General features: G+C 38.6%; 1 protein-coding gene across 1 annotated transcript; it reads right to left on the minus strand.

Annotated features, from left to right (window-relative positions):
• Positions 1–9,593: 9,593 nt before the first annotated feature.
• agr1 (anterior gradient 1) lies at positions 9,594–14,694 on the minus strand. Its single transcript, XM_028592235.1, has 6 exons — positions 14,598–14,694; positions 14,335–14,398; positions 13,806–13,858; positions 10,658–10,734; positions 10,261–10,324; positions 9,594–9,685 (listed from the first exon to the last, which is right to left on the minus strand). Exons 1-6 carry the CDS (start codon positions 14,692–14,694, stop codon positions 9,594–9,596), a joined length of 447 nt encoding a protein of 148 aa, XP_028448036.1.
• Between the last annotated feature and the right edge of the window lie 363 nt (positions 14,695–15,057).

Genomic DNA, 15,057 nt, shown 5'->3' on the forward strand with positions numbered 1-15,057 from the left:
TTGTCACTGAGTCCAAGGCAAAGAGACAAGTGAAGAGAGTCCCTGGGCAGAAGTGGGTTTATAAACGGGAAAATAATATCCATGTTTCATAATACAAGCCGACAATGAAGAATCAAGTAGTCTATTAGAAGATGAAAGTTGCCTAACTAGAAGTAAATCCATCTGTATAAAGATGGCAAACATGGGAATGGACTGAGTATACAGGGCCCTCATGTGAATATGGGGCTCACAAAGATACTAGAATGAATAGCCGTGGATACGGGGACGGGCATAGAGGATGCTTGTGTACAGGGTCCAGAATTTTGTGCTACGGCCCTGGCTGATCCCCGTGGACTGCACTGGCAGACCTGCTTACAGAAATGCTGTATAGGTACAGTGAAGCCCGGCCTGGTTTCACTGCTGTAGCTTTAGCTGTAGCAGGTAGTTTAGCTTAGCTCAATTAAGGTTTATTGAGCAGGGACAATGCACACTAATAAATCATTAAAAATACACAATATGATACAAAGTACAATAGAATTAGCCATCTGCTGTCCCTGGACTGGTGGTTCGAGGCAGAGATGGGGACTCCAGTCTGAGACTCGGACTCGAGTCGCACTTAAGTCGCACAAACAGCTGACTTCAGACTTAACTTGCGACTTGACCCAAAAGACTTCAGACTCGAGCTTCGAGACTCGTCAACAACCTGTTTTCATGCAATTATTGCTTTTAAAATCTAAATTCATTCATGTATTTCTATTTTCTTTTATTGCCGCATAAAAGTATGACGAGCTGTGTGTCCCCTGCCCTAATGTGCAACGTAATGCATGCTCACATATATGCATTGACGATGGCGACATCAAGTCCTCCCGGAGTTGTGCCTTTTGTCATTAGTTTTGCTTTCAATAACTTGGTAAACAGTGGCAGTAAGCCAACAGCTACATGCAAGTTGTGTGGCATCAACAACGTCGAACTTCATCAGGCATCTCAAAACGCACCCAGATAGGTCAGTCACGTGCTAATGTGACAGAGACGTTACATTTCATATATTCATATTATATTCATAATTCATATATCGTCACAGGTAACAAGCTAACAATCGCAAAGTGTTGTGCTAATTGAAACAGAGTTCTTAATTTGTGTTTCTTCAGATTTTATTGCAGTAGGCCCCATACAGTTATCCTACAACTGATTTTGATACTGTACTGTATGGATGGTAGCTACAGGACATGCTTACAATTCATAAGATTTATGGGACAGATCAGATGGCCAGAGAATTGAGACTTGACTTGGACTCGTGGCAAAAGACTTGAGACTTGACTTGAACTTGCTCCTCAAAGACTTGAGACTCGACTTGAACTTCCAAAAAATGACTTGTGAACATCTCTGGTTCGAGGTCACCCAAAAAAGATAAAAGGATTAAGCTTTAAATAATACATACAGATTTAGCCAAATACAATAAAGGTTGATTAGTACATGGTAGACATTCACAAAAACAGCCTTGCTGGGACAGTGACAAGCAACAGAAGATTAGCCTAACTAAACAATAATGAAAGAGACAATCTCCCAGGCAGAGCAGAAGAGACGAGACATCAGTGTCTAAGTCTTAGTGTCTAAATTGAATGTTGACAGAGCTGACTACTTGTTTAGCCACTTCTTTAATATACAGTAAGTTTTAAAAGAGCATATGTTTTAGTGGGAGGGTTGGCTCAGTAGGTAGAGCAGACGCACATATACGTGGAGCTTTATTCCTCAACGCAGCGTTCGAGTCCAACCTGTGACAAATTTCCTGTATGTCTTTCCCCTTTCTCACCTAACTGTCCTGTACATTAAAGGCGGAGAAGCCCAAAAAATAATCTTATAAAAGAGCATACGTTTTAAAATTGAGTTCCACTTGAATGCACTTTTCCCTAACGGGACAATGCTGCACTGGTGCTGTGTTAACCGTTCAATACGGAAGGAGCCAGTCCATGGAAGATTTTGTACCTAACACAGAGATCTGTATATGTAATCATGTTTTTCCAACTTGAAAGGTTATACTTTTTGTTTTTTAATATGGCAATGATGATAGTATATGGATTTCCTTTGGAAAGAGATGCTCAAATACGTAAATGTTGACATTTTAGACAATTACTTCAGAAGAAAATGTGTAAAATAACTAACACAGTCTTTCCGTGCTGTGGCCTTCATCTGGGAGCATCAAATTAAAGTGTGCCACTAAAGGTCTGTCTTGTAGTTAATTTTCACAGGCCGGTGTCTTTGTTTGTAGAAGAGCACAGAGGAGCCTTCCTTTTGTGCAGAATAATAGAGAGCAGATCTATAAATTGGAACTGGCTTTATTCTATATGATCTGAACCCGCAATAATTAATTGACTCAACATCCACAGTCAGCTGGTAATTGCTAAAGCATCTCTTTGGCACCGGGTTCACACTGATACATTGTAATTTACTTTGAGGTAATGCTAAGTGCCGCTGTGTGTGAGAGAGGAGTGTAGATAGGCTAAGTATAGAGAAGAAAGTGTCAAGAGGAGACGCAGATTCAGCTTATCTGCAAGCTCAGGCCTTCCTTTGTCAGAACAGCTCCTTTCTGATGAAGACTCTTTGAACCTGACAGAATAATTAAAAAAAGGAAAGGAGGAGGAAAAGCTGACATTTGCATTTTGACCTTTTTGATTTACGTGGCGAAAATTGCTCCCAGTTTCCTCCAGAACACATTATAATATCAATCAGCCCTTGTATGTGTGTGTGAGTCGAGCGTGTGTTTGTGTGTAAAACTACGCGTTTAAGTTTGTGTTTAAGAGTGATACGCGTAGGTGGTTCCATACGCGTACAGGCAGTGTGTTTTTATGCGTGTGGGAAAGAATAAAAGAATAGATTTATGGCATATTACCCGGCCCATCTCTTTTTTCATTAAGGAGCTGTTTTCCAGTAAGCGGGCTCTATTTGAATAGCTAAATTGCCCAAGCAGTTTGCAAACGAGGACTAATAGCCCAGTGCCTTTGCCCCACCGCCAAAGTCAAACTGATGAACCTTGTAACTCAGTATGTGTGTGTGTGTGTGTGTGTGTGTGTGTGTGTGTGTGTGTGTGTGTGTGTGTGTGTGTGTGTGTGTGTGTGTGTGTGTGTGTGTGTGTGTGTGTGTGTGTGTGTTTAACAGCATGCTCAGTAACAGTATTTCTGTAAATTCAAGGGATCCTGCTTTGTTTTTATAATGGTTTGACTTCTTTTAGTAAAGTAATCAAAGGACAACTTTTGTAAGTAAGAGCTATCCTCGCTAATTCTGGCCCCATGATGCCTTGCGTGACTCCCTGGCATCTGCAAGAGTTAGGTGTGCTTTTCTTTGAGCTTTTTGGGACATCACCTAAATGATGTGGGAACCCAACCTGTCATACCTGCAACCGGATAATATCATACCTCTGCCCTCGTGGCTGACCTACTGCAACCCTGTTTATCAGCACGCCCCCTGTAAGGTCCGATCTCCTGACTGTTCCTCGCACACAGCTTGGGACCCGTGAGGACCGCTCTTTTGAGTCCATAGAACCGAGACTCTGGAACACTCTGCCACTACTCTGGGTAATTTTTATGCTGGGCAGATCCTTTCCAGTACCTCATGTGGACTGGTGACAGAGACTGGGATTAGGACTGACAGCCCTGTGTGCTGCAGGATTGTTAAACTGTAAAACCTTTGCCCCTGGCATGGTTGATAAAGCCCATGAAACGAGGTGAGAGAAAAGGTAAGTATAAGCATCTCACTCAAAAAGAAAGTACCTACTAAAGGCAATCATTAAATACATAAAAACTATGTAAACCAGCTCACACACAACTGGATAAACAGCTGTTTATCCATTGAATATTTAATCACTTCAAATCTACTCCATTGATGTTTTAAACTAAGCTGTACTGTAAATGTCTATACCAAAGGTAAGTAACAATCATGGCAAAATGATCACCTTTTTTTTAATCTTATGCACTCTGGTTTCACTTTAAACATGTTTTCTCTATAAGGTTTAGGTGATTATACCAGACAATGGTAAGTTCATACTCAATGACAACATTAACAAAAGTCTCCTGCAAGTCTTGATCTCACTTACCGGTAATTCAATACAATGTGGGAACTTAAAATGAATGAATGAATGAAAGAATGAAGAAATGTATTGATATGACATATGTTGATGTATGACATATCAAAAATAAACCAAACAAGTATCAAAGAAATATGCTAATAAGTCAAATAAGTAAAACATTCAATAAACAAGTAACATTGGCCAACTTAGACATGTCTGAAAAGGAGTAGGAAGAAGTATGTACTTATTTAATCCTACCCCTTTTCCATAACTCAGTAAATTATTATTAATATTATTATTATTATTATTATTATTATTATTTCATTTACCACATATTTGTATTTCATGTATATTTATCGCATGTATCTTATAATATATATATATATATATATATATATATATATATATATATATGGGTTATATATACATACATACATTTACATACATACATACACATATATATACTGTACATACACACATATACACATACAGTATATACATATATACATATACATACATATATACATACACATATACACACACACACACACACACACATATACACATGCATCATCATACACATACTTCAAAGAACACATATTGCAATTATTAAAGCCCTCCTTTTCTATATTTTTTGAAAATCATTGCTTTGTACCTTTTTTTGAACTGGATTATGTTTGGACATTGCTTAAGTTCTGTGCACCGACCATTCCACAATTTAACACCACTGATTTTAATGCACTGATTTTTTATAGTTTTTTTATATATTGTCGTGCGAACAGCTCGAACCTTGAATTTAAACTTATCCCTTAAATTATAACCCCCCTAAAATTTATGCTATTTGAAATTCAACTAGATCAATGAACTTTACAGCTCTGGAATGTAAAAACAGTAAGTTGGTGTGATCATAATATCCTGCTTTATAAACTGTTCTTATGGCTGTTTTCTATAGTGTGAGCAGTGGTTGGAGTGTGCTTTTATTTATTCTGCAGGTATATGGATACCTATTCTGTTATTACAGGGTGGAGTAGGACCTTTACTGGGCAACAAAGCTGGAGGTTTGGGTTAAGAGACAGAGAACACATGATAATAAAATAAGGACAGGCAAACTACATACTTCGTAAATAACTATGAGGTGCATTTCTGTTTTTACTCTGGAACAAACAGAGGTCCAGAAAAAAAAATCTAATTTCTCATCTCCACATTCCCTTGTACCTAACGGTACGTAAGCCCGCTGTACTGGTAATAGTACAAAATATGACACTGTAAATTGGGAAGAATTACACTGTACATTGTGGGCCGTAATCTAAAGCGTTACCAACTTCATAGAAAAATAGAAAACCTTCAGGGTTGCAGTAGGTGTTGAACCACCTTGTGTTTGAGAGGGAACCTAGAGAATTTTTTTTGTCTTTGTTAAATACACAAATGTGGTTCCACACATGCATTGGTTGTGTGTGCATGTGTGCTTTATTGTAAAACATACGTATAGCCTGCCAAGCTTTTCTTATTTAGAAACGTTGTCTTGGTAATAAACTGTAAATACTTTTTTAAACTGTATTTCCATTAACACACAATGATTTGTAGTTTTTTTTGTCAAGTAATGTTAGACATACTTCATATTCCTAAAGCAATATGACAATTGTTTGGATGCGTGAAGTTTTGGAAAAGGACTTTGGAAATTTCTTTCACAGAGCCCTGAAACAGCACAATGATCCAGACAGGGAATTGTCAGGCCCAGGATAAGTCTGAGTAGAAAACACATTTGTTATGAACCCAAGAGTGCATGCCTATGAAACCTATTTGTAGAGAAAAGTAGTTATGGGGTGGGGGGAGAGGGGGGATAGTTGGAAAATCTCAGGAGTTTCTGACGAATCATCTTGGGTCCAACTGAAGTCTGAAAAACATGAGAGATGAGCAGGCACACACGGAAAAAGGAAAGTGTGAATAATTTAATCATTCCTCAGTGATCAGTTCCTTCAGTAGATGGTAAAGAAAATAATATTGAGGAATGAAACTTGCTGACCTACTTAAAATGTTTCTGTTTTCGGCTTTTCTCCGAATTCGACGAAATGCAAAATAAATGGGTTTTCAGGATGCATTTTATTAGTAATAATAAGGTTTTGAGTCTGCAGAACTCAAGAGTCAATTCTGCTGATTTGTGTCTCACATTGACTCTTAATCCTACATCCTGGACTATATAGTTACCTCTCCCCTGCACACTCTATATATCCTGAACTTTTGCACATCCCTCAAGATTTTTGCAGATCCTGCACTAATCCACGCAGCCTCTTTTTTTCTTTGTTAAACAATTATATGTACATATTTATTGTTTATTTCATATCGATTTAATATGTTTAATATGTTTTATGTATATATGCACCAACAACCCAGGCAAATTCCTTATAAGTGTTACTTACCTAGCAACAAATCCTTTTCTAAATCTAATTCTGATACCAGTCAGCTTACTTTCCTTTCCCAAGACAGTGCAGCCATTACAATTAACAGCTCATTAATCCTAGTTCAAAAATATGAACGAGAGTCAATGGAGAGATAATAATTATTTTTTGATCCCGTTTGAATAGAGCCATGGATTACAAATATGATGTTCGTCAATTTAAAACATTATTTATCAACCGAAGAAAGTCTCAGTTTATTGTTAAACTGTTGAAGTATAAGACTGTGAAAATACGTAATTAGAAAGACTACAAACTTCATGGATGACGTCTCGCTGAAGATACGATATCTGTGTGTATCGTACCGGGGATGTAACGTTACTCTAATGATCAGAGGATCTCGCTTGTTCTTTTGCTTCTCTGCTGAAAACACTTAACCGGATAAAACACAGTGGTTAAGATAATGTTACATGTGTTGTGGAACAGAGCTAAGCTAGCTAGCTAGCGAGCAAGTTGAGCATCAAGCTAGGTGAGGAAGATTGTGTGAGACGGGAGATGTAGTTCACTGAGCGGTTTCACACAAAACTAAGCGGTCATATGTCAAACCTACGGCTAACTGAGACTTTCTTTGGTTGAAAAATTATCTTTTAAATTGACGAACATCATATTTGTAAATTCGGCCAAATCTTTACCGGTCCAATCAGCGAACAGAGGGAGTGGCTGAGAACGATGATGTTGAGGTTGTGCGCTAGTTTGAGTTGTAGTTCCGTAATGGCGGCGGAGAAAGATGCGAGCGAAGCCATTCGGTCCGTTGTGGCAACTCTGCCAAATATCCAGAAGTTAAAGCCCGAGGAAGAACAATCTTTCCTGAGATTTGTTGGTGGCCATGATGTTGGGGCCCTCCTCCCCACAGGGTTCGGGAACAGTTTGATTTTCCAGATCGCTCCGTTAGTGGTGAAAGAGTTAGCTAAGGCGAATGCTAGCGGTGCTAAGCCGACGTCACGACCAAACGTTAGCGATTGGTTATGGCAGATCCAGAGTGGCTCTGGGCAGATCCAATAGTTTGAAACTTCAACAGAGTACCTGCCTTCAAGGAAGTTAACACTTGTCAATGGAGAGAGGCCAGACTCTGTGTACAAATGAAATGTACCAGAGTCTGGTAGGACCAGGCTACATTAATCCAGTATGACAACAAAAAAAAATCCATCTGGGCTATTTGTGGTATTGCAGCACAGACGCTCTAATTCTGTCGAGGCCTGGGTTGTTCAGAAATGTTATATTTGCAGTTGTCAGGGAAGACCATTCAACAAGAGAAAACGGAGATGCAGCCCAAATAATGTAGGCTACGTCTTTGATGAATTACTGAACAACTATAAGTGCAACAACATAATGAGTGGAAAGCTCCAAGAAGAGACACTCATCTTGTAACAGATGTTTGACTTGACACAGTAGAATACACTTAACATACTTACATAAACTGTAAGAATGCAAGCTTACAGAGTGGATTGTATGTGTGATGTTTGTAGTTACATGCAGTGCTGTGCTTATGCTCTAAATATAAACATTATATATTTATATAATCAAACCAAAAGAATATGCTAAGTAGCATTTACAACAATTAGCACAAATGTGAATTCAGTGGAAAAAGTCACAGGACCTTGGACTTCTATATTATACTGCCACCTAGTGGTTAAAATGTGCCGCTATCTGTGAGATGTTTACTGGTTGAAATCCCCTGCGATGGTATCCATCACTAACACTTTACTTCAACACAGCCTTTTTTTAAAAAGTGAAGTCCGTAGAGTTCTTCTGAAAACCCTACACAGATTATCTCAAGTAACATTCACTTATACTAAATATATTTATAGTGTATCACGTTCCATTTAACAGGTTCTTCTGTTCATTATGTTTTCAAAAGGTCCACTGTTTAATAAATGTAAATTTAAAAAAAGGGCAACAAACAGTAGAGAGAAGAGAAACAGGGAATGGGTGATGTTTAATTTCGCTAAATAAGCATATTTCCCAAAATGTTCAACTGTTCCTTTAAAAGATCTAAGCACAATACTACAATTTTTATAAATTATCAAATATATTTAAATTAAATTAAAATCAGGGTTGCACAATATATCGTTTTTTTTTAAATCGTTATCGCAGTATCAACTGGCGCATACACATCGCGAAAGGCTGCGACATCAGATATTTTTTGTGATAGTTGAAAGAAAATATCAGTAGAAAATTACAGTTTAAAATGAAACTGTCATTCTTTTTAGTGGAGCCTTTCATATTCAATTCGACGTTAAATTTGTTCTATAAAATAATGTTGGAAATGATTTCCTTTCGTTTGTTTTAAATTCAACAGAAAATGTGTTGTATTTTAGCAGAATACTGAAAGCAGCAGAAATGCAGAACTGAGTACACTTTAAAATCTGTTTATTTATTGCAAGAAAAGTTCAACTTACAGCTATAACAGGCTTCAATACCCCCAGGTTTCTATTAGCACAATTACTATAGTGTAAAGAAAATCAGACGCTTTACTTTCTATTAATTTATTTTGGTTTTATTGAGCTCTGAAGAACATGTATCCATTTCAGTGCTGACCACCCATGACTGGTGGATGGACAGATGCCAGATATAGAACCATGTTAGAGTTCAGTGTGCATCAGGGCTTTGACCTTCTTCATGTTTTCGGCCACTGTTGAAAAAGAGACAACAAGTTAGTATAAAGACCATACAGTACATACTGTATGTTTTCCTTGCTGACAAAAAACAACAACGATTGAATGGTTTGCCATCTAATTTAGTCATTGTTAATTAATGATTGTCATTAAAGCACCCTGCCTTCTGTTTCTATAACAAAAAACGTCTGCAAATTGGACACAAGGATGCGTTGACAATTACACAATATTTCTAAAAAGCAGTAAGAGCACGCTAGCTGCAATCTCCCACCTCCGCAACTGCCCGCCTGCTGAAACCTAAAACCTGCAAAAGTCCCTGTCAAAAAAGTTTCTCATGTCTGTCAAAATATTTGAGCGAGGAAGATGAGACTTAAAAGCCATTAGGAGCTCAGTCTGTCTTCATGCTGCTGACAGGTGAGGTGCCCCCAATCCCCCCACCCACCCACCCACCCACCCACACACCAGCCCATTAGAGAGAGTAGACGGTCACTCACAGAATGCCATGTCGCCGGGCTCGTAGGAGTATTTGCGATTGCTGTACTTTCCTACAATGTCTGTGCGCGCAGTCATAGATGGATCTGCAGAAAGACATGTTGCACACACATACACAGACAGCTGAGGATCAACATTATCTGATCGTAATGACTGTTCGGCTGATGTTACTGTAACTGCCTGTGTTTCTCCAACAGTCATGAAGAGCAATTAGCAGTGGAAAAAATGACAAAGAGGGATAGCAAGCAGTGAAGGTAGAAGAAAGTTGTGACGTGAAAGAAAGACAGAGAAACAAACCGATGACAGGTGTCAGTTTCAGTGAGCAGCCATGTGGTGACATCTCAGCCAAATGAGCGGTTATTTGGGACTGAGTGGAAAAAAAACAGAATCTCTGGTCCAAGTTTCCCCAACACTTTCCACACTATTATTAATAATACATACACACTACTGAGTCTGTTTGCCTGTATACCTTTCCTTATCATCAGTGCCATGCAATATGTTATGCTTAAATCATTATTCTGCTTAAAATACATAAAAACTAGATGGGAGCATGATGCCAGAGAGGTAAGAAAGAGAGAGCATTGTATAAGTAAGTTTTGACCAAGCCTTTAACGAATTGCAAAGCACCATAGGGGAAATTGACTGTCCCATTTGTATTTACCAACAAAGAGGATTCTGGGATAATAGAAGCCATCAGGGGCCATATTCTTGTCTGTAGTCTCTTCCTGTAAAAAAAACCCAATATAATATAAACAGCAAGTTAGTCAACTACTAATAAAAAAAGATTGTGTTTAGCAGATGGTTACTTCTAGATGCTATTCCTCTTTGCATATCATTTTGAACCTTTAATTTCCTGATATTGTTACAGTGTCCATGAGTCGCCCTAAAATATTTGATTCATTTACATTGGAAATCAATTGACAATAGTACAATAGCACTGAAAAATTGTGCATACAGACTGATACAATGCTATGCTTGAACCGACAGACGGGACCAAAATACTGGCTGAGAAATCAGTGCCATCATATAACCCCTTATATATCAGTTACAGCACTTACCAACAGGTTGAGCATGATGAAATCCTCTTTGGCCATTTTCTGGATGGACTTTGCAGCAACAAATGCCTTCTTCAGGGCTGTTAAAAACAATTCTGTTTAGCTTAGATTTGAGATTAAAATAAATGGATTTTAAGGTATCATTACTTGCTATACTCCCGAGACATTAACCATTGAAATGCAACCCACCTACAGTATAAAGATTCAAAAAGGAACACGTGTGCATGCAGGATTTGTAAATGTGGTCCATCATTTTCAGTTATCACAGATCATTGATTTGATTTGATTTGATTAGACTTTATTGTCCACCTTAGTGGAAATTTGTCTTCGACTTCTCCGACATCAATGACACCAATATAAAATTACATTAAAATACACACAGTTAACAGTACAACTCTAATACCATCAACATGCAACAACAGGAATGGAAAACAGTGCAGACAATTAAGATAAGGTAGGTTTCGATCTACAGTTAACACATTTAACATTTTAAGTTAAGTTCATGTATGGCATGGGGAATAAAAGATCTCTTATAAATGTTCCGACTCGCCCTTGGAACCCTGAATCTACGGCCAGATGGAAGCAACTCAAACTCCAAGTTTAGTGGGTGTAGGGTATCTGCTGATATCTGTCTGGCCTTCCTGAGTACTGCATTATCAAATACATCCCCAAGCTGCCTTTGTGACTTGCCAATCACCTTCCCTGCAGTATGAACAATTTTGGAAAGCTTGTTTTTATCTTTCACATTCAGGTTACCATACCAGGCAGTTATATTAAACTGTAAAATACTTTCTACTAGGCCCCTATATGCCATCTCAGGAATGTATTGACTGACCCCGAAACTCCTCAATTTTCTAATTAAAAACAACCGTTGGTTAGAAACTTAAAGTACGATCAATGATTGTACCCAAATACTTGAAATTTTCGACTACTTCCACAGGCCGGCTGTTAAGTACAACAGGGTTTAAGTTACTGGTCCCTCTCGGTTTCGTTTGTATTATAAGTTCTTTTCTTTTAGTCACATTTTCTGTGAGAAGTCCTACCAAGGCCATGTCATCAACATATTTAAGTAAACTAACATTAGTGCTGTGCACAGTCATTTCATTTATATAAATAGAGAACAACAAAGGTGACAACACACAGCCCTGTTGTGCTCCAGTATTTATAACAAGCTCATCTGAGTAAACCCCATTCATTTTCACTCTCTGAGGGCGGTCAGTTAAGAAACTTCTAATCCAGTGAATGAGCCCACCATTCACATTTATCCTATGAAGTTGTTCTAAAATAATGTCAATTTGCATAGTATTAAAAGCAGAAGTAAAATCAATAAAAAGAACCCGAGCAAACGATTTTGGTTTTTGCAAATGTTGAGCTATTTGATTTACAAGAGTAAGAGCTGCATCCTCTGTGCCCCTGTGTGGCCTATAGGCAAATTGAAGGGGGTCAAGTTGATTCTTAACAGAAGACATTAAATGGGTGCTGACCACCCTCTCCATACACTTAGCTAAGAGTGGAGTGAGTGCCACTGGTCTAAAGTCTCCAAGGGCTACAGCTTTCAAGACCTTAGGCACAGGTATTATTGTGGATTTCTTTCATGAATTTGGAAAAACACCACAATTCAGCAAAATTTGAAACAGCTGAGTAAGAACCCCTTTAAGCTGTTGAGAACATACCTTTAACACCCTTCCTTGAAGGCCATCAGGCCCAGGGGTTTTATTTGGTCTAATTTTAGAGAGACACCTGGCTACTTCTTGTTCTGAAAGCTGTATGTACCAATCTGATCACAGGTAATACTACAGCCTATTTTTGGGTCTCTCACATCGTATCTTCCATAGAAGATGTTTAAATCATTAACAAATTTGCCACAATCTGTCACATTTACACTTTGTTTTTTTTCCCTCCCTACCCATCATTGTATTTAATCCCTCCCATGCTTGTTTTGCATTACTTGTACAAAATCTTTGCTCAACCTTATTCTTAAAATCTATTTTTGCTGTGAAAACTTTACGCTTAAATTCCTTCTCTTTCTCCTTTACTACATCAGTTTCTCCTCTCAAAAATGCAGCCCTTTTCTCATTCAAACACGTTTTAAGATCCTTTGAGAGCCATGGCTTGTTATTACTAAACACCTGAATTGTCCTGGAGGTGATAACAGTTTCTTCACAGAACTTAATATAACATGTGATTGTGTCTGTCAATTCATGATGATCAGAGCATGCATCAAAAAACAAATCTCTAAGCTCCTCCACCCCATCCTCAGTCCATTGACGTACAGTTTTCACGAGTGGTTTTTCTCTCCTGACTTTCTGTCTATATGTTGGAAGGAGATGAATGACGTTATGATCGGTCCTTCCAAGAGGCGGGCGGCTGACTGACTTATATGCGTCTGGGATATTACCGAAGAATTGGTCCAATATACGAGTGGAGCGAGTGGGCGTGGTGACGTACTGCTGCAGAGTGGGTAGATAACTGACATGTATTGAAATCCCCCAAGATAAAAACCGGCTGATCAGCCGATCGGGAGAGTGCAGCATTGAAGCTGTCAGTTATTATTTACGCAGCTTCTTTATTATTTGGCCCCGGGACATAAACAAGAATAATGGTGATTTGGCCCAAACTCCCGCGGTAGGTAAAACGGCCTGATAGATACAGACAGCAACTCATAGTCTTTAGTACACACTCTCTTGAGCACTTTGAATTGTGAGGCCCAAGCGCTATCAATAAACATCCAGTGTCCTCCCCCGATGGATTTTTGAGACGACACCTTATCACGATCCGCTCTTATAACTGTATCATGTTCACTTAAAAGTGATAGTTCAGATTTTTTGAAGTGGGGTTGTATGAGGTACTTCTCCATAGTCAGTGCATTAGCTACAGTAGACCATAGAAAAACATCTCCTGCCTGCTTCTTCAAACTGTGGGTGTGCCGACTAGGTAATACACTGAACAAGTTTTGCAGGTGGGACCTGCAGAGTATCCATGTCTGATTTAATGAACATGATTCTAGTTTCAGTCCCTGCTTAGCACGAATGCACCCATTGTGTCCCCCATGAAACCAAGCCCAAGTGTGGGTTAGAAGAACAGCGCAGGATGTGCAAGCCTTTTACAATCAATATTTTTCATTTGTAATAACCCAGAGTGACTGCAGTACCTTTACTGTGCGGGCAGTCGACTTTATGATGGATGACCATCAGCGGCTTCTGACTGTGAGAGCAAAATAACAGAGAAACAACTCAACACATTCCTTAACACAATAAGCACAATGATGGGTGTGGAAATGCAGTATTACACAACATAATCCCTGAGAAATCACAGCCCCAATGCCAGATTTGAAAAGAACAGTAATGACAAATAAAATATCATTTAATCTTTTTATTTTGCTATATTCCACTAGTAATAGATCAGATGTACTTCCAAACCTCAAGTCTCCTCATAATGCTGTGCTTTTTTATTCAAATATCAAACACTCTTCAAAAGTAGAAATCAATATTTTTAGGAGCTGTAGGCGATAGTAATTCATATGCATGCCACGTGTACGGCCTATACCTTTAGGATGCAGATCAAGGAAACAAAGTGCACACATTGCCCTTTCACATTTACATTCTGTTCTCACTGCCAAAACCCATATCCAAGCAGATTCAACAAATATTCAAGGCTGTTATCCAGGTATAGAGTCTTACCTTTTCACCATCTGTGACAGGCCTTCTTCATAACTTTGGACCCAACTAATACTATTCCCCCATCCTGCAGGACAAAAAGTCAACAGCAACATATGTGGCACACTGCTTTATGGTTCCATTATATTAACTGAATCACTTCAATGACAAGCACAATTCAAATTCAGGACTTTATTTGTGTGTCTCACAGCTATACATTCTGTGAGTCAATGATTCCTAAGATGGAAACTACAGCTGTGCAGGCTTAAAGAAGGATGATCACCCACCTCTTGAGAAGGACTGAGGCTGTGCTTTCCTTTTTTTCTGTTCTCCGGCACTGGCACAGATACCAAGGAACAGAGCAAACAAGACCCAGCGAAGCATCACTTCTTGTCCTTTGAGAGAACTGCAACGACAGTTGGCAATTAGATAAGATTTAAATTCAGATATGTTAATTTGAAAGGCAATTTTTGACCCACTGCAATCACAGTGTTTTCCAACCGCACACTTTACAGCTATCTGCAGTTCATGTTTTTCTTGACAATGCCAACTCACCAAACAAGCTAGGCTGGTATTCAAACGGCTGTATGTAATTCCCGAACGTTGTCTTTGTATCCACCTAATTCCTAGCTCCAGCTGCTGCTGCTGTTGTAATTATTCAATACATATTAATCAGGTTTTTGTAATGAAAATAAAAAGCTAACTTTTTATTGCACTGTTGATTTACTGACTAACTGATTATTATTA

Source organism: Perca flavescens, chromosome 11 (genome assembly GCF_004354835.1).
Source record: "Perca flavescens isolate YP-PL-M2 chromosome 11, PFLA_1.0, whole genome shotgun sequence".
In the NCBI taxonomy this organism is placed as follows: domain Eukaryota; kingdom Metazoa; phylum Chordata; class Actinopteri; order Perciformes; family Percidae; genus Perca; species Perca flavescens.

Bases quoted from the DNA above. Each gene is read 5' to 3' on its own strand.
- agr1 (XM_028592235.1), bottom strand. From the start codon at position 14,694: ATGCTTCGCTGGGTCTTGTTTGCTCTGTTCCTTGGTATCTGTGCCAGT. The intron at 14,399-14,597 runs GTGGGTGATCAT...TTTGTCCTGCAG, and splicing joins GCCTCAGTCCTTCTCAAGAG to GATGGGGGAATAGTATTAGT. The intron at 13,859-14,334 runs GTAAGACTCTAT...TTGCTCTCACAG, and splicing joins CTGTCACAGATGGTGAAAAG to TCAGAAGCCGCTGATGGTCA.